The sequence below is a fragment of the Falco punctatus genome, assembly GCF_963210335.1.
Source record: "Falco punctatus genome assembly, chromosome: Z".
In the NCBI taxonomy this organism is placed as follows: domain Eukaryota; kingdom Metazoa; phylum Chordata; class Aves; order Falconiformes; family Falconidae; genus Falco; species Falco punctatus.
In genome coordinates, this window is record NC_137586.1 from 27,414,055 (window position 1) to 27,439,167 (window position 25,113).

The window sequence follows — 25,113 nt, forward strand, 5'->3', positions numbered from 1 at the left end:
AGCTGTGTACACGAGATTCAGGCCCTTTTTCTGGTCACCAGTGGTAAAGTAACCAGTCAGGTGGGAAATGATACAGATGAACTAGAATGCTAATTATTCAGGTTTTGGCCATATCAAGAAAAGCAGCTTAAACATGACACAGGAAGGGAGTAAAACCTTTTGAAGATGCCACAGGATTCGAATAACTTTTTCATATCTAAATGGTGTTTTGCATATTTTTTGTTGTTGTTTGTGTGTCGCGGGGGTAGGTGGGTGTTGTTGCTAGAGCTCAGCTTTGTCTCTGGCAGAGTTTTACTGCTCACACCGACACGATTACAGCAGAGTAACCCGCAGGTGAGTTGTCGGGCAGCTGTGTCCTTTTGATTTGACTTACCTTTCTGTGGAAAGAGCACAGGCACACGGTTACATCTAACTCGGTTACGGTGGCTTAAGCAATTAGCAGCCTCCGGGCGAGCTGTCACAGCTGTGCCCAGCTGCAAGGTCTCCGCTGGGGGACAGGCGGACGCGCCCGGCCCCGGCAGCGTCTTCCGAGTTGCCGCTGAACCCGTGCAGCAGGCGCGGCGGTCCGCGCCGAGCCGAGCCGCTCCGCCGGGCCTGGGGACACCAGCGGCTGCCCGGGAGCCCCGGGGGACACGCGGTACCCCAGTGCCACGGCGGGTTATCCACCGTCAGCAGAGGACCGCAGCTCACCCGTCCGGAACGGCGCCCACCGCAGCTGGCCCGGGGCCGCCGCACACCGGCCCCCTCCACGTCCGCGCATCCGCCTCCGGGGACGGGACCCCGGGCTCCTCGCCCTCCCCCGGGCCGGCGGCACCGGTGCCCAGCCCGGCCCTGTCTCGTCGCCCCCCGGGCGGGCTCCCTCCTGGCCGCGGCGTTCGCCACGCCGGGACGCAGAGCCCGCTCCCCCCTCGGCCGCCCCGCCTGTCCAGGGCCAGCGGCGGGGCCGCTCCGCGCCGCGCCGGCGGGAGGGCAGCGGGGAGAGGACGGGCTGTCGGAGCCCAGGTGCCCTCCCCTGGGAAGGGGCGGCCGCCGCCGCGCTGCCGGGATCCCCGCCGCTGCTCCCGCCTCCCCCTCCTGCCCGCCAGGTTGCGGGGCGGGCGGCGGCCCCTCCTTTTTCCTCCACGTCACGGGGTGGGGGTGCGGGTGCGCCCCCGCCATCGCCACACGCGCGCCCGCGAGCCGCCGAGCGCGCCCCGCCCGGGACAGCCACGCACCGGTGAGTGCGCGGCGGCGGGCACGGCCCGGGACAGCGGCGGCTGGGCACGGCACGGCGCGGCGCGGCTCCGCCCCACCGGCCCGGGAGCAGGGCCCTAACTTTTTGCGCGGAGCGGCGCGCTGGTGCCGCAGCTGCCTCGACCTCCTGCCGGCAGCTCCGCCGCAGGCGCAAACTTGGAGGCTGAGCGGCGGCGGAGTTCGGGGAGAGATGGGGAGGAGGAGGAGGAGGGGGAGGGGGAGGGGGAAGGGGCGGCAGCTGCGCGGCTCCGCGGGGGCGCAGCTGGGCGGCGGGGCGGGCGGGCCGGGCAGGGCGCGGCGCTGGCGGCGGCCGCCGGAGGGGGAAGGGGGCCGGGGCCGGCGGGGGCTGCCGGGGAGCTCCGGTGGGAGAGCGCCGTGCGGCTGCGGGGTTAGTTACGGGGGTTTCCGCCTCGCGAGCCGGAGCAGCTCTGAGGTGCGGGCGCACACCTGCCCGCAGCCGGTGCGCCCCGCTGCCGCAGCCGCGGAAGCTGCTCTTGAGAAGCAACAGTTACCACCAGCTTAACGTGCGGTTTGGTAGCAGGAGCCGGGTCTGTTGTGGTGTTGGCTGAAGTCGCTTCGCGGTTTTTTTGTCTCTCCGTAAACTGCTAAACCCGTGTGTATTAGTCTGTGGCCGTGTTTAATTTGCCAAGTGCATTTACTTGTTTCTGTAGTATGGAAAGAGGCTCTTTTTTCTTTTTTCCTTGTGAGGAAACAAGAAGTAACAGAACAACAAGGATCAATCGGAAATTCCCTCGAGGAGAGACGGTAGCAGCTTCTTTCTCGTTGTGGGGTGAATAGACTTACTAGTACCAGAGTAAAGCTTGTAGAAAGAAGTTAAGGGGAGCTTGTCTTGAGGTTAACTCGTCCCCTGTGTCCCACCTGTGGATCTGGCCACTGAACATCCTCAGACTTGATCCAAAGATCTAGTCTGTCAACCATCCCGTTTCATATTGAGTTAGCCAAATTTCCTTAATAGGATATTTGCTTAAAATAAATATTCCTTAAAATAAATGAACTTCCTTAATAGTAATCTGTTTACATTTGATAGCCTGGGAGAGAAACAGCTGAGGGGTAGATATGATAGATAAACTTGCAAGTGGAGTGGAGGCGGTGAACAGGAAGTTCACCTTCTCTTGGAAGGCAAAAAATTGAAAACAAGTAAGAGAAAGCGGCTTTTTACGCAATACTCAGGTCAGCTGTGGAGTGTTTTGTGCCCTCCTCCACCCACCCGGTCTACTGGATGTTAGAAAAGTTATGTGCGTTCAAAAGCATCTGGATGGAAGAAATTGAAATTTCATAAGAAGTAGAAAGTTGTAACCCCTGGGTTTGGAAACTGCTGAGCTGTAAGGGAACGGAAAGAACGTGTGGAGAAAATGTTGCAGAGTACTTGTTCTCCTTCTGCTCTTCCTCTTCTTTTCAAGCATCTGCTTTTGGGTATTCTGAGACAACATCTTGGGCTGGATGGGCCCTATATTGATGTGATGTGCCTGTTGTTCCATGCATGTAGGTTTTCTGAGAGGGTCATAGAAAGGGAAGTGAAATGTTACACTTGTGCTCCTGTGGTTTTTGGTCTTATGTATCTGATAGTGATGGATTTTGGTCCGGTTCTTGTGTATTTTTCTGTAACCTGCCCAGCTGTAAAGGCATTTAAAGATCACCAACATTCCTGGATAATGCTTTTTGACTCATGATTCATATAAATGAGCAGCTCTTAAGGACTACAACTTTTTGAAAAGCAGTGATGGTGATAAGGGATACATTCAGGTTTGAATTGCATGTGTTGGTGCAACCCTTGTGCTGGGATTACACTGGGGATGCAGGAAAGGGGACCAGACACTGAAAAGAGTTTATAGGTTGTGGATGATAATCTGTACTGTGTGTGCTATTTTCTGGCCTAATATGTTTGAATTATTCTCATCAGCCAAGAGGCTGACTGTGATCATCTCAAAAATACCTTGATGGCTGAGACTAGATCTTTGAAATTCATCAGAAGTAGTCCGGGTGAGCTGGGAAGAGTTTACCAAAGGTAAAATTAGAAAAGCACAAAGGGCCAAAGCTATGGGCTATATCATTAGGTATAAAGAAACCAGCAAGTGCTCATGTTTAGGATTCAGGGAAGCCTGGAAAATGTTGAAATGTCAGTTGAGAACAAACAGGTAATTGTTGATCATGTGGATCTTGTCAGCCTGGCAGCTGTTTAGCCTGGCCAGATATGGTAGAGCGCCTCAGCGGGTGTCCGCAGTCTACAGAATGATTGCAAGAAGCCTTATGTCCGCTAACAGGACAGAAACAGAGCATTCTCAGGCTTCAGCAGAAAGATTTCAGGAAAGGGTGATGCAGGGATTTTGGAAACATGTTGTTGGTCAGAGCTAGGAGTGGAGCACCAGAGAGGTGCTGATGTACCTGCTTGGCTGTTAGTCTTGGTTACTGTGTTCTTACACAACAAAGTGATTTCAAGTAGGAAGTGGGTAAGTAGTGTGGGCTGTCCTGATACATGCTGATGATGCAAGTTTGGTCTCACTAACAGATGATGCTTAAATGGACTCTAGAAGGAGCTTATGGTGTTTGCGTAGCTGTTACAGCTACGGAAAGGTGGCAGGAGTCATACAGTGACTCCAGCTTTTGAGGTCTCCCAGGAAATATTGATAAAGGAACTAAGAGACACAGCAGATGAGTCACAACAAGCTCATTTCTGCCACATAAACTGCAGGGTGCTGAATCCAGCAGGGGAGATAAGTTTTGTGTGACTGTCAGCAAGTCAAGCCTCATCAGACCTCTTGCTGAAAAACTTAAAAGCGGAGAAAGCTTCGCTAAGATTTACGGTGTGACCAAGTGCGATATGTAGGTCCCTCTGCTTGGAGCACAAGAGGGGGAACCATGGAGAAGGAGTTCTTTAATCTCATTTTGCCCAGACAGACGCATCATTAAGCAGAAGACAGGGTGCCTACCAGCCTGACCGAGACCCACACATCTTTGTACTCCATCATACATTGTTGAATTGCAATGTGGCTTGTGTGGTGCACCAGGAAGATAGCTGCTGGCCCAGGCAGCATTCCCTGGTGCTAATCAAAGACCGTTTTCTTTGGGATTGATACTGCAAAGCACAGTTGGCCTGTGTGCATTTTTGTGGTGCATCATTGTTTGATGGGGTGTGTGTGTCGTTCTGCATGCTTGCTTTGCAGGCAAGGACAAGTCAGCACCCTGAATCTTATGCAACAGGTGTACAGCTGTCGGCAGACCTCTTCCAATTTTGCATGTGCTGGGTGCTTTTGTTTCACAGAAATTCCCATAATCTATATTTCTGTATTCTTAACCATTGCCCACTGTACTGCCCCCATCACGCTGAAAAGGGGTAACGTTGACCCAGGTACTGTCATGCCACATTGCATCTTATGCACACAGGGAGCACCAGATACTAAGTGGGAAATTTGGAAGCTGTTCTGGCTGTATGAAGTAGCCATGCTGGGCCCATTGAACTAAGGCAGGGCTGCAGGATCCCATGGGTCTGTGGCACCCAGACCTCTCTTTGAAGCTTATGAGATTCAGCCTGCCCCTGCCACGCTGGAGAGCAGAGCACAAATAATAAGCTCCATAGTACAGGGCTGTGCAATTTATACATCCATGTGAGTTGGAAGGCTGATGTTGAAGAGGAGGCAGGTGTACACAATACTTTTGTCAAAGTGTGGATGGAGAGGAGGAGAATGTTACATATGCCTTAGGAATACAGCTGATGTGCTTTCCTTGAGGGAAGATAGCTGTGGTATTTGGTTTTGGTACATGCAAATTGTACAATGTTTAGTTCCTCAAATTTCTTTGTAACCATCACACACACAAAGCTTAGGTATAATAGCACAAAAATATATTTCTTGCCATGTGAGGTATGTGGTATACCATATGAGGTACTTACGTATAAGTGAACTTGCAATGCAGATCGTCATGTCTAAACAGTTTCAGAAAGTGTCACCAGGACTGTGGGGGGTCACAGCAGCAGACCAAATTTCTGGCCTTGGCTGGGTGCTGGTGCTATCTTATCTGTGGAGAAAGCAAGGCCTCCAAGACCTGGAGTCTCAGTATGTGAAGTACCGGGCAAGTCTTGAATTTTTAGAGACTCATCGCATCTGGGTACTTTCCTGTCTTTCCCCATGTCCCCTTTACCCTGTCATAGATGGAAATGAGATGGCTTTAATATGGCCTGTTCTTTTTATGGTGGTACTCTTCACCATATTCTTGGCACTTAAAAATGCTATGTGAGTAAACAGAAATATATGCTTATTATACAGATAATGGCTTCCATAGCTTATCAGACAAAGCCTCCATACTCACCGTTTTTCAGCTAACACTTCACACTTTTCTTTCATAATCTGTGCAAGCAATAATGCCATCCCTGCTACTTCTGTACATCCGACTTCATACACGCTTGAAACAGCAATAAAGGTGAAGGCTGTGGGCACCGGCAGGATGGAGCGGACACCGGGACTTTCTTCAACTACCGAGCCAGCTGTGCCCGTGTTGGTCTTCTGGGTCAGAGCATCCTAAAGAGCTTCGCAAGGGGAGGAGACCACAGCAAAGTCCAGGAGGTAGGTCTGCAGCTCTCCTTGAGATAAACTTGCTGATGTGACAAGCTGTGACTTTGGTCACAAAGACTTTAACATGGAGGGAACTGACCTGAAAGGGGTGATTTGCAGCAGGGGCTCACAGACGAGGGTCTGCAGGGGGCTCTGCGGCTCGGTGGAGAGGCGAAGGCAATGGAGTAATATTTTGAGCTGTTAACTGGAGCTTTTCTGAAGCATGGTGCAGTTTATCCTGCCTCCATGCCTAACAGGAAACTTCCACCCTCTTTCACAGTGCTATTCTGTGCCAATGTACACAAGTTCTGGCCCTTTGGGCCCAGGTTTTATGTTATGTGGTAGTTTGGGGGTAAAGGTTAACCCTCTCTCCACTGTAGTAGTATTACTTTACGCTCCATATGAGTTGGAACGAAGCTGTTAAACTCTAGATTGCCCCAAATTAGAAGTAAACTGTATTTAGTGGGATTTGTGGGTTTTTTTCTCTAAATAATTAGTTGGGGTTTTTTTTGGTCTTGGTTCCCGCCTTTATGGTGCGTTGAGCCCTTGGTAGACATGGATAATCTCATCTATTAGAAGTCAGGGAATTTAAATACTCAATGTATAAGCAATCAGGCTTGAGAATTTCCATGGCTGACTATCCCTGGGCTTTCTAAACACTTTAACAGGGCTGCAAATCCTCTGACTGGCAGGACAGAATGTACCAAGGGATTTGTTGATAGATTTTTCTTTTCAGGCCTCCACCTGAACAACTTCCATCAAAAATTGTAAGGCAGTTCAGATTAGCTGGGGATGCAGAGGAGCCAGGTTCACTTCCCTCTTGGGCTGCTGTCTTCTTGCATGACCCTGCAGAATTCACTTGCCTCTTTCCCTGGCTGGGGAGCAGAGACACAGACTTTCTTTGCCTCGGCATATCTCTGGGATGTGGACATGCAAGAATTAATATTAGATATTTTAGTGCAATTATGGGGATTGCTGACGTACTGGAGGAAAATAGAAAAGAGCATCCAGCCTTTTCTAAAGAACACATAGAGAATTGGGACTGAGTGGCAGAAAGAGAAGCAAAACAACTTACTGTCAGCGCAACAGGTTGTGTTAGGAAACACAGATCTGTGTGTCCCATGTGATGAAGAGTCCTCAGGCTTATCATTGGGAAAAAATCATATGTGATACCCATAATTGCCAAATCTTCGCTGAACCTGTGTTTCCCATGTAGGTGGTGAGAAGCTGTCTTTCATCTTCCGGAAGCACAAAACAGGCAGTAGTAAACTGTAGATTTTTGTTGTTTTTCTTTGGGGCACTGTATTGTTTTAAGTCTTCAGGGTCTTAAAATTGACAAGCTTATTGTTTAATTAGACTTGGATCTAAAAGTAATGGCACATTTTTCCACATCTTGCAATTAAAGGACCATGAGACAGCATATAAGTAATTCTAGTTAGTTAGCTCTTTAGCTGACCTTTATTTAGAGGAAATCTACGTACTAGATTCAGGTAGGCCAAAACAAGGGGTTGAGCTGTGTGGAATGAGGCTGGTCATGGGCACCACTATGTTAGAGGGGCATAAGCTGAGGCTCTAGTGCAGGGAGAGTGTGTGGAAAACAAGGCAAACTCAATATAATCAGCTGATCTAGACTTAATGGCAGTGAAAAGTATCCTACAGAAGCTCTGTGATCCCTACCTACAGAATCCCTACCAATACCTCTGCAATCCCTATCAACAGATAATTTTGCAATGTGAATAATCAGCTAGCAGAAGTAAACGCTAGCATGTGAATAAAATAACTTTCCTACCTAGCAGCATTGAGTAATCAAGTAGAGTTAAGAGCTTAATTCAAACTGAGAGTTTAAAAAAAATAAATATTGCTTAGCAAAGCATGTCATTACTTTTCTCCTTCCTCAGCTGCCCAGGAATATCTTCCCCTCTACCTTCCCCAGAGACCCATCAAATGACTTGATTTGTATAGAGTAGAGGGGAAACCAGAAGGAGCTAACTGCCTCTGTCTGCCTGCAGAGCTGGTTGTGCAAACAACTCGACCCAAGCCTGATTTGCTGCCTGAGCAGGTGTGTATTAAGCAAACAGATACTTTATCAGGGAGGTCTCCCAAAGTGTTTTTGCCTGGAGGAGAGGGAATTGTTCCCGTAGTTCCTGCTATTATATGGTAATGGTGTTGGTTGCTGAAATACACTGACCTGGTTTCCAAGGAAAGGTATAGACCAGCGGTCCTCAAACTACAGCCCATGGGCCGGATACGGGCCCCCAGGGTCCTCAATCCAGCCCCCGGTATTTACAGACCCACCACCACCACCCACCCACCCCTCCAGGGGTTGGGAGGGGGAACCAAGCAGCCGCAGATGACTGCCTGCCACTGCATCCGCGCGCCGGCCCCCTGGTTAAACAGTTTGAGGACCCCTGGTCTAGACACTGGTTTTGCCTCAGATGCCTCTGAGGAATGGGAGGGTAACAAGTCAGAGAAAGCACCTGTTTTGCTGCTCTGTTCGAGGTTGGTGGGTTTTTTGGTGTTATTATTGCTAATGCTACCTACATGAAAGCACCCTCCTTGATCCCTCTGTCCATTCTCCTCTTTCATCATTTCCCAGCCTCTGTTCTGCTGCTCCTATTCTTCTCAGCACCCATTCCCTTTTTATTTTTTCCACCTGAGTGTTAAGCAAGGAGCCTGCTGTGTGTTGGCAGAAGGGCTTCTGCACGTGAGAGAGAACAACATAGTGGGATAGGAGCACTCCGGCTCCCTTGTGTCTGCTCTCTCTGTTTCCTCTCCTTCCACAGACTTGCATTCAGGCTTGACCTTTTCACTTAACTCTTGCTCTGTGGCAAGCACAAAAGCAGGTTGCCCCATGACAGCGTTCATAGTGAGTACTTTAGATTCTGTATTTCAGATCCACCAAGAAGAGAGCGTTGCCTACTCACAGCCTGAATTTTCCAAGAATTCCTGTTCTGGTAGCAGACATGTCTTGCCACTCCACACTCTCTGTTAACCACTCCCAAGCTGATGTGACAAGTGAAGATGGTTTCCCCCACCTGGCTGGCTGGCATGACACCAGAAATAACTTGTGGCATTTGTAGTCATGGGCTTCTGTGATGGATAATGCTGAGTAGAAAAGAAGTAGTATAAATTCTATAAGGCTACATGTTAAGGGAGCTCTTGGCTTTTGTTTTTCTGTAACTCAGTATGGTTGGTAGTTGATCTTGGACTTTTGCTTACCTACTGGACAGGTCCTTCAGGAAGGACTGGCAGAGTGCTCCTCAGGGAAGTAGTGATGCATTGGTTGTTGCAGGCAGAAAGGTTATGAGCTTCCTTAGGTAGCCCTGCCTGTGTGTCCCACTGCTGAACCTGTTGCTTTCAGTGCTGTCTGGAGTGCCTTTCCCTCTCCATGGGGCCAGCCTGCTCTGAGCAGAGATTCTTCCAGCCTCCCTGGACAAAGGCCAAGCTTCAAAGCAGGATTTTCATCCTTCTGCCTGCTGGGAGGCTTCTGGTGCATCTTGGCCCCACCAGGCTCTGGCCTTACTGTGGTGGACCCAGGTGGTTCATGACAGCTCTACCCAGTGGGCAGCACCCAGGGAGCTGGTGGGCGCTGTAGACCCACCTGGCAGTTTCTGTCTTTAATGACTGTGGTGCTTCTGGTTTATGGAGCGCAGGCTATGTCAGAAAAGACACGATGAGGAAAAGGAACAAAGTGCTGGGGAGTTGCAAAATTCCTTGTAGTCTCAAAGTGGTTGATGAGCTGTTAATAAATCAGTGTGATCTGAATACAGACAAACTGGGAACACCTCTGCAGTGCATAGGAAAGGTTGGAAGAAGACCACAGAGTTTTAATGAGGCCAATGACACATTTGCCCTTTTTGGACCAATTAAAGCAAATTCTTATTTGGGTACTTTTTGGTTACAAATGGTCCCTGTCAAAAGTAGCTTGTCTGAGCCTTCACTGTTTTTCATGGTGGAGTTTGCCCCATGGGAGTTTTTGTTAGGTGGGGAGGAGAAAAGAGTAGATGTTAAAATGTAAATACCCACAGATCTTTGACCTCTGAGTAAAAGAAAAATTACCTTGCATAATGCAGCTGTTGCTTTAAAGGAACAGCTTTTAGGAAACTGCTTTATTCCCAAGAAGGCTATTTTCAATAGACCTAGATGAGTCACTTATGAAATAGGAGGAGAAGCTTCTGGAAGGGCTGGGTCTGCTTCTTCAGTGCTGGGGGGAGTCTGCTATCTTTTTTGCCACAAGACAGCCAGTTTTTATATTTTCTGATTTGTACTGCTGATACAGGGATGCAAGAGGTGCTTGACTGTGTGGATGCGTGCAGAGCAAGAGGAACGTGAGAGTTTGTAATTTGTTCCTGCTGAGAGTGAAGGGAGCTTGCGATGTGCAAGAATGACATTGGCATCGCTGAGCTGCATAGTCTGGGAGGTGCTGTTGTTCCGGGTACATGGGGTTTATGGAAACAGCAGAAATGTTAGCATGGGGAGCAGCAGTAAAGCCCTGGGCTCTCTCAGGAACCAGAGCTCTCCATATGTAAATCATTAGGGTCTTAGTAAAGTGGAAACACTCCTTCAGAAGAGGCAGCGTGAGCCCGAAGCCTGCCAGTTTCTCTGGGCTGCTGAAGGGAACTTGTCTTTTTCTGGGTTGCTCAAATCTCTCTAACCCTTTGTAGAAGGGCAGCCTCAAAGAGGGCTGAAGCTGCTGTATATCCGCCATACCCTGGTGGGTGTAAGCCACTGGAGGTCAGCCAGAGTGGGAGCTTGGTTCTTGGGGCTGTCTCAGGTTTGTGCTCACCGGAGCATCTTCCAAGCTGCCTTTTCTCCATCACTCCTGAGTACTGCTCTGGGGCGGAGGGGTTGCTGGGCTGTTACTGGCAGAGGATCAGGGTCAGGTGCAATGCTGCTATCCCCAGAACACTTTACACCGGGGGTGCACCAAGGCTGTGCTGTTGGAAGCAGAGCAGGCAGAGGTTGCAGTGCTGGTGCAAAAGCTGGGTTCTTCCCCTGGTTCCAGTTTGTTGGGCAGTGACTTTCCTAGGGGTGCCTCATCCAGCCCATCCTGCAGCCTGTGCTCTGGGATGAATTAATGGTCCTTTGCAGTGCCTTATATCCTTCAACCAGCTGTGGATAGACCTCAGATACTTAGACAAACACTGGGGCAAGATGGGTCTCATATGCGTGTCCAGAATACAGAACAGGTTCTCTAATGGTTTTATTCAAGGCCAAATTCAGAAGCACTCTGGGTAATTTAACCACATGGAGTTCTTCTCCCTGGCGTAAAATGTTTCTCAATGTTTTGGGACAACCTCAAATAGTCCAGTGGAAATGTCCCTGCCCATGGAGGGGAGGTTGGACTAGATGACCTTTAACAGTCCCTTCCAACCCAAACCAGTCTACAATTCTATGAGATAATGCATGATGGAGTGGTGCTTTAAACATGCTTTTACTTTGAAGGAATGGATGTACACCTTGTGAAAACATGTTAAAATGTTATTCCCAAGAAGTTGATTTGTGTGCTCACAGGAAGCTCTTCAGAGCAGAAATTTGGACCACCACATCTCATAATGTACAGACTCAGCTGGTTAATAACTGACTGTTCTGTTCCTCCTCCAACATACAGCATCAGCAGCTTCCATTTTTCTTTTAAGGCCCATGGGCCTTTCTTTCAAGGGAGGTGGGCACAACTTCTCCCCTCTCCTCTTTGTGTGTGTGGTCTATTTTCCTCCAGGGAAGAGGTGTTGGGTCAGTAGGAGGTATCCTATGCTACTGCAGATATGCAATTCACCAGCTGAACTGTGACGATTTATTTGTCTGCATAGCACTGTGAAGATGCAACAGTTTAAAAGGTCTGCTTTTGCAGTGATACGGTAAATCCAGTGAAACTTTGGGTAGGTGCACTCAGAGCTAATTTAATCATAGAATCGAATCATAGAATGGTTTGGTTGGAATGGACCTTACAGATAATCTAGTTCCGCCCCCCCCCGCCATGGGCAGGGACACCTTCCACTAGATCAGGTTGCTGAAAGCCCCATCCAGCCTGACCTTGGACACTTCTGGAGTGTGTGTGTCCCCAGCCTTTCTGGGCAACCTGTTCCAGTGCCTCACCACTCTCACAGTAAAGAATTTATTCCTAATACCTAATCTAAATCTACCCTTTTTCTGTTTAAAACCATTACCCCTTGTCCTGTTGCAACAGACCCTACTAAAAAGTCTGTTCCCGTCTTTCTTATGAGCCCCTTTTAAATATTGAAAGGCCACTATGAGGTCTTCCTGGAGCCTTCTCTTCTCCAGGCTGAACAACGACAACTGTCTCTGCCTGCCCTCATAGAAGAGACATCCCTCTGATCATCTTCATGGCCTTCCTCTGGACTTTTTCCAAAAGGACCATGTCCAGAGCTGAACACAATACGCCAGGTGGGATATCACCAGAGCGGAGTAGAGGGGCAGAATCACCTCCCTTGTTCTGCTGGCCATGCTGCTTTTGACGCAGCCCAGGATTTGGTTGGCTTTCTGGGCTGCAAGCACACATTGTCAGGCCTTTTTGTTCACCAGCATGCCCAAATACATCTCCTCAGCGCTGCTCTCAATCTGTTCTCTACCCAGCCTGTATTGATACTGGGACTTGCCCCAACCCAGGTGCAGAACCTTGTATTTGGCCTTGTTGAATTTCATGAGGTTCACACGGGCCTCCCTCTCAAGCCTGTCAAGGTCCCTCTGGATGTCCCCCCTTCCCTCCAGCATGTCAACAGCACCACTCAGCTTGATGTCTTTGGCAAACTTGCTGAGGGTGCACTCGATTCCACTGTCTGTCACCAACAAAGATGTTGAGCAGCACTGGTCCCACTATGGACCTGTGAGGAACAGCACGCATCACTGGTCTCCACTTGGATGTTGAGCCGTTGACCACAACTCTTTGACTGCGGCCATCCACCTTACCCACTGAGTAATCCACCCACTAAATCCATGTCCCTTCATGTCTCTTTAAATCTAGCTTACACTGATTGGTGCTGTTTCCACAGCATCCTAGATGTACGGTATAATGGAGCTATAAATAATACAAATTAAATAATATAGGAGAGTTACAATTCATTCACTTGCAATGACCTTGCTACCTCTTTGATAGTGCATAGTGGCCTCAGCCAGTGTGTGTAGATCAGAATGCAACAAAAATTACACTGTTTCAGGTGAAACTGCAGAAGAGCTTTTTAGGCAGGCAGGTCATCACTCCCTCTTGGGCTCTGCTTTGGAGGCCAGGATTGCCATTTGCTACTTCTTACAAATTTTTACAGAAAATAATGTTTATATTATGAGAAATGCAAATGAAGAAGCAAACTGCTCTAATCCAGCTTAATTTTGACAAACCACAGAAGCTAAACTGCAAAACAAGCCAAAACATGGATTGCTGCCATCTCTGATACTTTGTTCCTGTTCAAAACTGAATCTCTTTTAGAACTTTTTTTAGTTCAGTTTAAATAAAAAAATCCTGAAATAGGAAATGTTTCTTTTGAGTTTGAAAGAACTGTTGAAAGACAATGCACATGTTTTTTGTGAGTGCCAGTGAAATGCAAAAGCACCTGCTCGTTCACATGGCTAACTGAGCTGGGCGGGGGATGTTCAGGGGTTTCTGGCCAGGTTGCATCTGGTGTTATCAGCACAGCTGACCCTTGCTTAATCCTTCTCAGGGATTGCCTTTTAAATTTCAGTATCTCAGAAGGCATGCTAGACCCTTGCTGTCAATCAGAAGAGCTGCAATTAATGCCTGTGGTTTGTGAGTGGAAGATTTTAGCTGGACCGCTCCCCAGCCACCATGCTGTGCTCCCACCTGAAGCTTGAGTGGGGAGAGGATTTCCTCCTCTGCTCAACAGCTTCACCCGTTTTCGTTTCGTCATCGAGTTCTGGGCGGTGTGTGTGGCCTTATGAATAAAGAAAACTTCGACACAGCAATCTTTGCAGCTGAGGGCGTGATCTTTGAGTGGCTAAGTCAGTGCTTGGGGGATAGATGCTTTGCTTTTGTCCATCTTCTCTGAATGCCAGTGGCAGTTGTGAAGGGAGAGCCACTGCCCAGATTTTTATAACCTTTTTTTGTGTATTGCATTACGGTGCTAGCAACCAGCAGATTTCTCCAATGGAAATCTTCAAATGAATTGCCGTGGATTAAACTTTGATGTGACAAATTGATAATGTGTCTGTTAATCAGACTGATACAAATGTGGGTGTTTGTTCTTGACCAACACGGAGAGGGTAGAATCTGGGAGGTTTAACAAAAGTGTGGTGCAGAGAGAAAAGAGGATTATCCTGGGAGCCAGGGTTCATGAAAGGCTTGTATAACTTGGGGACAATCTGGACAAAGTCCTGTGCCTGGTCAAGACCCGGGGCACCTGCCTTCCTTGAGTGCTTGGCCATGCAAACTCACCCCCATTCTTGTCTGCAGGAGTCAGGGTGACTCCTGGAGGGATGGGCTGAGGAAAGGCAGGCATGGAAGAAAATCACCAGCCAGTGGCTGTGCCCTCGTACAGAATCCTGTCCTGTCTCCCTCTCAGCACCCAAAAGAAGAGTCCCAGAGGCCAGGCTGCACCGGGGTTGACATGGAGAGCAGAGTGGGTGGACTGGGGTGCTGCAGGTGTTGTTTCCTTCTGATAGAGGCACCCAGTCGGATAGATGCGTGATGTGCGGCAGTCTTTGCTCATGACAGATCCAGACTAGCCATGCCCCAAAGGCATGCTTAGTGAGGTCCACAGGCTAAGTGCCTGGTGGTGTGTAGAAATGTTATAAGTTAGTTGAGCTAGAATTAAATTGTTTTAATACTTTTTTTTTCCCATCCCAAAAGAATCCTAAAAGCAGGCTTTAATTTACCCTCAATTAGCCTTTCCTTTGGTTTCCCCTTGCAAGCATTTAACATTTCAAGCAGTTACAGTCTCTCAGCAGAAATTCAACATTTCTGCGTTGTTATAGCAATCTGTATTGTAAAAGCTAAGAGATGCAGCCACTGGTTCAGTTTGCTTCTCTGGCACTTTACTTTTGCCTCTCTACCGTGTTTCAGTATGGACTTGGGTGATTTACCCAAGCAGGCTGCCTATGGATGGTGTACAGGTGCAAATGCTGCTTTTCATATTTGTGATGTGCCCACTGTAGGGGTTTGCACACTTCTGGGTACTCTGCAGTTTCATGGGCTGTTAATTTATGTTTACAGATTGCTGGAAGAAGATCCAGTAGTTTGCAAGCAGGAGCAACGATTTGTTTTTAGGAAGGTAAACTTCTGCACATCTGGCTGACAGCAGCTGGAAGGGACTGTTAAGGCAACAGGTCTTTACAGATATTACCCTGTGATCAGACTGTACTTTGCTTCCCTAAACCTATGCTGTGTTACCCAGGATATATATGTATGAATGTCTATAGACAAATATGTGTTATTTCTTCTGTTCTCATTTCTGTGTTCTCTCTCTCTTCCCCAGTTGCTGTAAGTCAATAGTAACTGAGGTCTAATTCTAGTGTATTCCTTATGTGTATTTTCTAGCATGTTGTTGCCTTCAGCTTGGCCTTCCTTCCCAGTGCTTCCTTTAGCTGGCCATAGCTCGATTCATAACTTTTGGTACACAGAGGGGAAAGCTTATCCTCTGGTTTTATGGATTTTATAGGTGAGTGTTGTGCGAGCTCCAGGAGAGCTGCAGAATTCTTCTACAGCCTCCCGAAAGATGGGACATGTGCACTGGATTGAGGCACAGAGGAAGGAGTGGAGCTCCACTGCCTGCTAGAAGAGTGCTGTGTATTTTCTGGTCCTTCTGCAAGCCCAGCCTCCTTGTCTTAGGCAGATACAGACAGCTGAGCCTGGCTGGAGAGTGCCTTGGAAGGGAGGACTGAGAGTTTCAATTTGAGAGCGGCATGGCTTAGTCTTTGCCCAGTCCTCCTGGGAGCGTTTATTTTGCTGACTAAGGCCAACACAGCATTCAGCAAGTGGAATGACTTGATATTCCAGATCAAAAAAGTTGGTCTGAACTTTTTCAAGAGGGTGTGAAGTTCTTCCACCACCTTGTTCCTCCTTTTGTGTCATTGACCAGCTTGTGCATTTGCAGAAAGCAAATTATTTTAAGTCTTTGAAGGTGTTCAACATCCAGGTGAACTGCCCCAAACAGTTTCTTAAAGGGAGAAAAATAAAAAAAAAAAGGCAGTGAAATACACCAGTGGAAAACCCGTCCATTTTCTGGGTGGGATACAAATATTGCTGTCATGGATCTAACTACCAATCCCTCTTCTGGTCCAGCAGTAGATAAAAGCAGATGCAGAGAACAGAGTGATGGTCACAAGAAACTTTTTTATTGGTAAAAAATTCCTGTCAGAAGTCTTGGCAGCTGGTAATTGCCTGATGTCATGGTTCCAGGGAATTTAGCTTTCCATCCGTATTTATGTATTGGCAACAGTAACTGTGGAAACTCTCAACAGCCAGCTGATTGCCTAATTCCTTCTTGAATCCTGCTGAGCTCATGGTCTTTAATGTGCTTTGTGACAGGCTATAGTTACATGTTGTGTAAGAACACATTTTGTTACACAATGCAAATGTGTTTCCCTTTGACTTGTTGGATGTCTGTTTTCTTTGAACACCCCTTGCTTTAGAGGTGCACAGGATAAATAAAAACCCATTCACCTTCTCTCATTCAGCACTTTGCATGCCAGCCAGTAAGTGCCTTTACCAGGTTAGATGCTGTGTATGTGTGTATATAGACCAGCTGTGTGATACCTGTTTGTCTCAAGATAAGATCAGTCTCCATTAATTTCCTCAGGAGTCTTCTTGCATGTAGAAGAGAACATGCAAACATTTTACAAAATAAGGCAAGACGGCAATGCCAAGCCCCCTTCCCACTATAAAATCTTTGTGTAAAAGATGGAATGCTGGTCCTGCATATAGTACGGTAGCAACTGAGAAAGCAAGATAACCAGAGGCAGCGTCTTGTCAGTGCTACCCCAGATAGGTGCTTCAGGTAGCTCTAGGTGCCTGTTCCTATCTGACACGTGTCATTTGTTCCCTCCTGCTCTGGAGAAGACTGTGTGTACAGTACACTGTGATGTCTGAGTAGGGCTTTGTGTGCTGCATGTGGTAAGAAATAGGGGTTTTGCACTTGAATGAAAACCTGATGAGATTTGTGGTGCCCCTTCTGTCCCGAGGGGTTTCATTCCCTGGTCTTGTACTGTTCCTCATGAAATTCTGGTCTTCTACAGAAACTAACTTCATCCTGGTTAGAAGCGAATGTTTCATGCTTGAAGAACAAAGCCATTGCCCTTGTACTGCTATGCCAAGCCTGGCTGTGAAGTGTAATGGTGGTAACAACAAGGGAGTATGAATTTCATGTGATAAGGATGGCACAGGAGGGTCAACAGGATATTGGTGGTGGTGAACTGCACTGCTGGAGAGATGTTGGAGTGCTTCCGAGTGGTTGGGGTCACATATGGCCTGATACTATCTGGACCACTGTTGTGACGGTGACATAGTGTGTTTTGTAATAAAGAATAAAACCAACCCCCCCATGCAAACAGATGGGGCTAATTGCTGGCTCCTGATGCTCTCATGTGACCAGATGCTAGCCAGGATCAGGGGGAGGTCCTCCGTAAACAAGGGAGTCAGCGGAGGAGCTGAAATTTCTCACCAGTGCACCTTAATTCCTTTTTCCGCAGAGGATTTGAACCATGTCACCACAGTCTTCTGGATTTCTGACCTCTTTACATGGGACACTAGCATCTAGTGCTTGGCAGTGCCAAAAACCATAGGAATGTTCAGTGAGCTGACTGTGGATCCTTTGCTCATCAGCTGCAAAGAGGGAGCCCTCAGGACTGTCCAAGTGATTTCTTGCACATTGCGGTCTAACTCTGGACCACACCGGGCTCTGGTGATCTAGATTGGTACCTTCAGGCAGAGAAGTGTGATGCGATGGTGTTTTTGTTGGTTTGCCTAGAAACAGCATGTTTGGCACTGCGCGTGTCCAGGGCTACCATAGATAGAGGGGGTTTGGAGCAGTGGAGAATATGCTTATTTTCCCCATCCTTTTTCTTTGTCCAGGCTGCCTTTTTAAAGGAAGTAGAGAGCAAGTGAAGTTTCACTCCCTGGATGAGGTGATCCTTGTTCAGCCTGGAATGGTAGCGATCATCCTTGGTAGCCAAGGAGACCACTGGTCAGAGTCACAGGGCGGGCTTCACAGAGACATCACACCACACAGAGAGGTCTTCTCCCTCCAAAGAAAAACAGGGCAGGTTAGCAGTGTTCCCCTCCACAGGGCTTCCATCACATGGCTGGAAACCTGACTTTGGTTAGGAGCAGCTTTTAAGAGCAACTTTGCTCCAGGAACACAGAAGGAAATAGGTAAAGGGGAGAGCTGAGACATTGAGCCAGGATTAGTTTGGAGAACGAATGAAGGAAAGCGCCTGCTGGGATCTTTTGCTTCATGAAGAGATAGATCTGTTTTTTCCCTTTGTTAGCATACCTGGAGGCTGTTTGTAAAACCTGCAGGGAGCTGCTGAGCTCTGGCTTCTACAAAATAGGTATGTGTTGGCTTACCCTGCTCCCTTCCACAGTCTATGCCTGGCATGCCCAGGAGAAACAAGGAGGTGGCATTTCCTTCTTTCTGTTGTCCCCAGAAAGGAAATATAAAGGAGAAAGATGTGTAGGGAAAGAGAAAGTCAGGGAGAACAGATTCATGAAGCAGCTGTACCTCAACAGGCTGCATTTTAACTGAAGCTACAGCTTGTGAGACCTGACCGTGGTGGGAATGCTAAAGATGCCTAAATTAATCTTCCAGTAAGTGTTGCATGCACACCTCAATACTTGCTTTTACATGCATACGTGGGATCTGCAGACATCTGAGCCACTTCTAGTGACCCCACCATTTTATTCACTCCGAAGCATTCTGGAGCTGCTGTTTCTCGAAAGAAAATATTGGAAACTGTTAAATTTAGAGACAAAGCAGAACTTAGTTTTAGATAAGTAGAGCTAAGTTTAATGCTGCACCTGGATGTGGACTCTGGTCTAATTTTAATTCAAGGCTAGCAACAACGCTGCTTGCACTTAGCTGGTTAATCAAAGCTGTATATAGCTTTTCTTGTGGTCATACCTCAGTTGTTAAATTGCTACACAGGAATGTTATTAAATACCCTGCTGCATAAAAAGTGGCCATGTGTGTGTTTTTGGAGTCACATCTGAGGTTGTGTCACACAGCAGAGAACAGCATGGATGTGCTATTGCTCACTGCTACCCCTCCTGCCTTCAGAAGGTTACATTATATACTCAGTCCAGTGAATGGAAGCGCTGTGTCTTCATCCATCTCTTTCTTCAGGGCAGGTTTGCAGTATTTTCCAGAAGGAATCTCGACACAGGTAGGACTTTGGGCTTGTCAGACCCTGTTGGGAGAGGACAGGAAGGAAATTAATTTCCCCTTGGACATCTTCATGGGCCAGCCCCAGTGTTACAGACAACGAGGATGGTCTGACTGAATTCTTAAGCTTTCAGTTTAATGCTTCTTTTTAACAAGAACACTAGTATCTACTGTTAAGCACACATTCTTTGCAGACTCACAAGAGATCCCCTTGCTGCTCCCATTGAATTCCTGGAGTTACTTGGGAAAATAAACAATCCTTCCTACTCACTTAGAGAACAGTCATGTTTCTGCCAGTGCAGGGGTTACTGTACTTCAATTTGTGACTCATAAGAAATTAAAAAAAGTTTTGGAAAATAAACAGTGGGAGTCTTGTTCCAACACTCTTATTTAGCTGGAAATGATCTGAACTCCAAGTTGGTTTATTGCCTTCAGTCAGCTATTTCTGGGGTATAAAATCTTTGCCTATTATTGTGGTCAAATCTGTTTCTGAATTAATATGATGATTAAGGAGAAACTGCAGATTTCCAGTGCCCTGTCCTGCTAAGGTGGTGTTTATACTGTGGACAGACCAGTGTGCACATGTCTTTGTTAGAAGCTTGATTGTCTCTGATGCTTAGTTCCTGATTTAAAATACCACCGTGTCTTTGTTTTCTTGCAGAATGAAGAGACACAAGTGTCCCTACAAATGTCCATCACGAAGGAAGATCTTGATCCTGTGTGTTACGGGGTGGCTGATCGCACTGCTGAAGCTTCTCCATGTCGAAAGACACTTTTTTCCCTCTAAGGGCATTTATTTGGTTGAGCACTTCTTGAGCACTTCTTCTTACGTTACAAACAGGTATTCCCACCTTAGAAATGAGATCCAGTATGAGATTAATTGTTCATCTATATATGAACAAGATCCCCATGAAATTGGCAAGAGTTTAGAGATAAGAAGAAAAGAGATAATTGATTTAGCTGATGAAGATGTCGTAGCAATGACAAGTGCTTGCCATGTGTATCGTTCACTTAGGAAATACCACCTTAAACCTGTTTCTCCTGAGGAGGAGAATTTTCCAATTGCCTATTCTTTGGTTGTTCACAAAGATGCAGTAATGGTAGAAAGACTTATACATTCACTGTACAGTCATCAAAATATTTACTGCATCCATTATGACCAAAAAGCAGCAAAAAGTTTCAAATCTGCTGTGAACAATCTGGCTAAATGTTTCCCCAATATTTTCATTGCGTCAAAATTGGAGACAGTGGACTATGCACATATTTCACGTCTGCAAGCAGATTTCAATTGTTTGTCTGATTTGATGGACTCCTCAGTTCCCTGGAAGTACGTTATTAATTTGTGTGGCCAAGATTTTCCTCTGAGGTCAAATTTTGAATTGGTCGCTGAACTGAAGAAACTCGGTGGAGGAAACATGCTGGAAACTATAAAGCCAAGCAGCAGCAAAAGAGAACGATTTACTTATCACTATGAACTTATGAAAGTGCCTTATGAATACATGCAGATGCCTGTAAAAACCAACATTTCCAAGAATCCGCCACCTCATGATATTGAGGTATTTGTAGGCAGTGCCTATTTTGTTCTAAGCCGAGCATTTATTCAATATACCCTTGAAAGCTCTCTTGCAAAAGATTTTTTTGAGTGGTCAAGGGATACATACTCTCCAGATGAACATTTCTGGGCCACTCTTGTACGTGTTCCTGGAGTCCCTGGGGAAGTTCCAAGGTCAGCCCAGGACATAACAGACCTACAAAGCAAAACTCGTCTGGTGAAATGGAATTACCTTGAAGACCATTTGTATCCTCCCTGCACTGGTACCCACCTTCGCAGTGTCTGCATCTATGGGGCTGCAGAATTAAGATGGCTTCTGAATTACGGGCACTGGTTCGCCAACAAGTTTGACTCCAAAGTAGACCCTGTCCTGGTAAAATGCTTGGCAGAAAAACTGGCAGAACAACAGAGAGAGTGGGTATATTTGTCCTCTGATAAATACTTTCTGCACATAAATCCTGTGAATGCCTTGCTATAGCAGCACTGTATTCCCTGTTGTCAGTACTATGTACTGTTAAGCACAGTGCCTGCAGTTCCTCTGCCTTGACCTGCTGCAGGATGTTGGCAAGCGAAACATCCATTCTGCATGAAGCTCAGGGGCCTGGAGAGCCAGGTGCCTGGCCATTTATTTATGAAAAGTCTTGCCTTTCCTATTAACTGTTTTGTAACTTGCCATAATAATCCTGTAATTGTTCTTCAGAGTGATTCTGCGAGGGTAAGGTTTGCTTTTGGAGGCTCTGCTGGTGTCTGTCCCAATGGAGTACTTTAGAAATGTGTTTTACATCAAGTGTGTTTGCGTCTTTCCTAAGAAACTCCAACGCCTGTCCCCTTTTCCTTCACTTTTGTTTTTCTTAAAGGTATGAAACAAAGACCTCTGTATCTGCTACCTCAGGAAAACTGGAAGTGCCCAGCTCACAGACAAAACCAAGAGATCCGCATGACACCAAATGAGCCATGTGGCCTCACCTGAAGTCCCAAACTGCCTGTCTGTGGGAGCTAACAAAGACCTTTGCAATATGACTATGACTGGATGATACAAGGGAAAGATCCTTAGATACCATATTGTCTGTAGCATCGTTCTCTTCTCCCAGCTCATTTGTCCATTACTTTTCCTTCTGTGAAGCGTGTGCTCAGGTGCTGTGCCCTGCCTATGAAATCGGTGGTTGTTGATTGAAGCAGAATTAGGTGGTGTTATCCTCTGAAGGCAGTATACAAGCATGCCCTACAGGCAGTCTCTGCAGCCCCTTACAGTAGATATCCATGCCAAAAGAGGTTGATCTTTATTTCTCCCTCTGCCTGTAGAAATATCTTCCTCTGTGTGTGTACTGGGTTTGCATGGTAGAGTTTTGGTAGTGGGGGGGCTGCAGGGGGGGCTTCTGTGAGAAGTTACTAGAAGCTTTCCCCATGTCCAATGGAGCCAGTGCCAAGGCTGAGCCCATCAGCAGTGGTGGTGGTGCCTCTGGGATAGCATATTAAGAAGGGGTGGGGGGGGAAGGCAGGGTGAAATCTGTGCCAGCATAAGAGAAGAGTGAGGCTGTGTGAGAGCTACAACCCTGCAGACCCCCAGGGCAGTGCAGAAGGGCAGGAGGTGCTCCAGGCACCAGAGCAGAGATTCCTCTGCAGCCCGTGGGGAAGACCATGGTGAGGCAGGCTGTGCCCTGCAGCCCATGGAGGTCCACAGTGGAGCAGATATCCACCTGTGGAGGACTCCATGCCGCAGCAGGTGGTTTCCTGAAGGAGATGGTGACCCCAGGGGAAGCCCGTGCTGGAGCAGATTTGCTGGCAGGACCTGTGGGCACTGGAGCAGTCTGATCCTGAAGGGTGGCACATCACAGAAGCGATGCACGCTGGAACAGTGTGTGAAGAACTGTAGCCTGTGAAGAGGAATCATGCTGGAGTTTATGGAGAACTGTCTCCTGTGGGAGGGACCCCAAGCTGGAACAGGGGAATAGTTTGAGGAGGAGGGAGCGGCAGAGACGGTGTGTGATGAACCGGCTGCAACCTCCATTTCCCAACCTTCTGTACTGCTCTGGGGGAGGAGGCAGAGAAATTGGGAATTAAGTTAAGCCTGGGAAGAAGGAAGGGGTAGGGGGAAAGTGTTGTGGTTTTTTTCTGATTTGATCAGCAATGAATTAAACCAATTTCCCCAAGTCAAGTCTGTTTTACCTGTGATGGCAATTGCTGAGTGGTCTCTCCCTGTCCTTATCTTGAACACAGAGCCTTTCGTTATATTTTCTCTCCCCTGTCCGGCTGAGGACAGAGTGATAGCGTGGCTTTGGTGGGCACCTGGTGTCTAGCCAGGATCAACCCACAGGCACTCTGAAATCCCAGTCCTCTTGAGACAGTATGTCTACACACTGTAGGTAACAAGTGCTATTTCTAATTAGCGTTCATCAATGTGATGCTACGATGAAATGCAAAACATGTGAAGTCAAGTGGTAATCGTAAGAACAGCCATATTGAACAAATGAAGACCTTGTGTAGAAGTGTCTTTCTGTGCAAGTCTTGTTGCCTTGTGCCACCATGATCCCAGGCTGATGGGGGCCTGAGCAAGCCTTGGTTGAGCTGCAGAGCATCTGTTCTCCGACAGCCTCTGCTTCCCATGGCCGTGCCAGGCCTCCTTGGTAGCGAAGCAGCTCAGGGGCCTCCTCGCAGCTGGGTCCCCATGCTGCAGCATGAGAGAAGTTTGTTAATCCAGGGGTCTGCAGAAACTCCTGCAACTCAGGAACACCTCTTGGCATTTTGGGGGTTTGTCTGGGATGTTGCTGTGCCACAAGTTCAGTTTCGGTGATTCCAGTGGACCCTGGGATCTAGCTTGCTCCGTGCCACTGTCCTCTTTCTACCCATCTGGCTTTTATTAAGGGGCCTCTTCCCACAAGTGACTTGGGGATATCTCGTCTTATTGATCCACAAATGGTTGCAATAACGACCATGTCTCACACCCATGACCAATTTTGGTTTTTTATTTGAGTTGAAAGAATGAAGTAATTTTTTGGTCTCAGTTTTTGTTTATAAATGTACTCGTGGTCAAGTCATCTGTGGCTTGAGATTGGGTTTGAGAGTCAGGAATCATGGGCCTTTTTCCCCATTTGTAACACTGATTTCTTATGAGACCACATCTGAGTTTTCTGTTCCAGCTGTTCTAGCTGTAAAATGGGAACAATTATGTTCTATTACCTTGCTAAACACTTCAAAACCTATGGGTGTTGCGGGTGGGTTGCACAGTACTAATTGCTTATTAAGCTATTTATGGAGTCTGTGGATGCACAGGTCAAGTACTTCTTTGATGTACTGATTCTGAAATAAATGAAGCTTATTTTTAAAGTGTGTCGCTTACTTGAGTGACTTCCCATGTCTGCCCAGGGCTGTCCTGACTTGATGTAATTTATAGATACTTTGTAGAAAATGAAATATTGACAGTATTTACAGATTCATGCATCAGTACTTGTATATAGAGAGTTCCCCCGTGGAAAAAGGTTGATAAAGAGGATGTTAGGATCCCAAAGGGCCAAGCCACTGCCTTCTGCGCACATAAGTTGATGTGTAATGATACATTTAAAATTTTTCCTTCACTTAAACTGGCTTTATGTATGTATATACACGCATCCCCATTTGTGTTTGAGTGGTTTGCTCTACCATAAATTTATAAAAATAATCCCCCAGCACATTTAACTTAACAAGTAAATGATTTTGAACAACATGCAACTTTGTGGTACTTTAACTGAATTGGATGGAATGATGCCTGTAATTAGTTTGAAATAAGGCAGCTCATGCTTCTCTAGATAGTGAAGAAGTGGATGCAGATATGGCACAGTATGAGGCAACATCACCACTACAGCTGTATGCTTGCTAGCTAGGGAAGTAAAATTTCTACAGGCACAGTTGCAACTTCATGAAGTGCTGATTTTCTAATGAATAATAGATATTTCTGTTTTTTGGAGGTGACTTTAAAGGCTATTCAAGCTTGTAGAAAGGCAGTTCTCAAAAAATATAGGATCACTCAGTGTGAAAGATCATCTAGCCTAGCCCACCCTCCTGCTCACAACAGGTTTGACACTAGATTTGGGCTGGGTTTCTTTCTGCTCGGCCGGCAGTCAAGCACCATGCAGCTGCTTGCTCACCTCCTGCCACCAAGAGGGATGGGAAGGAGGATCAGAAAGGAATGTAAAACTCAAGGGTTGAGATAAGAATGATTTAATGGGTAAAGCAAAAGCCGCACATGCAAGCAAAGCAAAACAAGGAATTCACTCACCACTTCCCATGGGCAGGCAGGTGCTCGGCCATCCCCAGGAAAGCCGGGCTCCATCACACATAATGGTTACTCGGGAAAACAGACACCATAAAGCCAAATGTCCCCCTTTTTCCTCTTCCCCCAGTTTTTATACTCAGCATGAAGTCATATGGTATAGAATACCTC

At 47.1% G+C, this 25,113-nt stretch overlaps 1 protein-coding gene across 5 annotated transcripts; it reads left to right on the top strand.

Annotated features, from left to right (window-relative positions):
* Positions 1-551: 551 nt before the first annotated feature.
* Positions 552-24,020, top strand: GCNT4 (glucosaminyl (N-acetyl) transferase 4). 5 transcript variants are annotated; one of them, XM_080373334.1, is made up of 5 exons: positions 1,223-5,810; positions 7,697-7,857; positions 18,252-18,314; positions 19,806-21,110; positions 21,554-24,020. In XM_080373334.1, exons 4-5 carry the CDS (start codon positions 19,807-19,809, stop codon positions 21,645-21,647), a joined length of 1,398 nt encoding a protein of 465 aa, XP_080229460.1. In that variant the 5' UTR covers positions 1,223-5,810; positions 7,697-7,857; positions 18,252-18,314; position 19,806; the 3' UTR covers positions 21,648-24,020. The 5 variants fall into 5 exon arrangements, with proteins under 5 accessions (XP_080229457.1, XP_080229460.1, XP_080229458.1 ...); XM_080373332.1 differs by lacking the exon at positions 18,252-18,314; XM_080373331.1 differs by lacking the exons at positions 1,223-5,810; positions 7,697-7,857; positions 18,252-18,314 and adding an exon at positions 552-1,216.
* The last annotated feature ends 1,093 nt before the right edge of the window (positions 24,021-25,113 follow it).

Bases quoted from the DNA above. Each gene is read 5' to 3' on its own strand.
- GCNT4 (XM_080373331.1), top strand. From the start codon at position 19,807: ATGAAGAGACACAAGTGTCCCTACAAATGTCCATCACGAAGGAAGATC. The intron at 21,111-21,553 runs GTGGGTATATTT...TTTTTCTTAAAG, and splicing joins CTGGCAGAACAACAGAGAGA to GTATGAAACAAAGACCTCTG.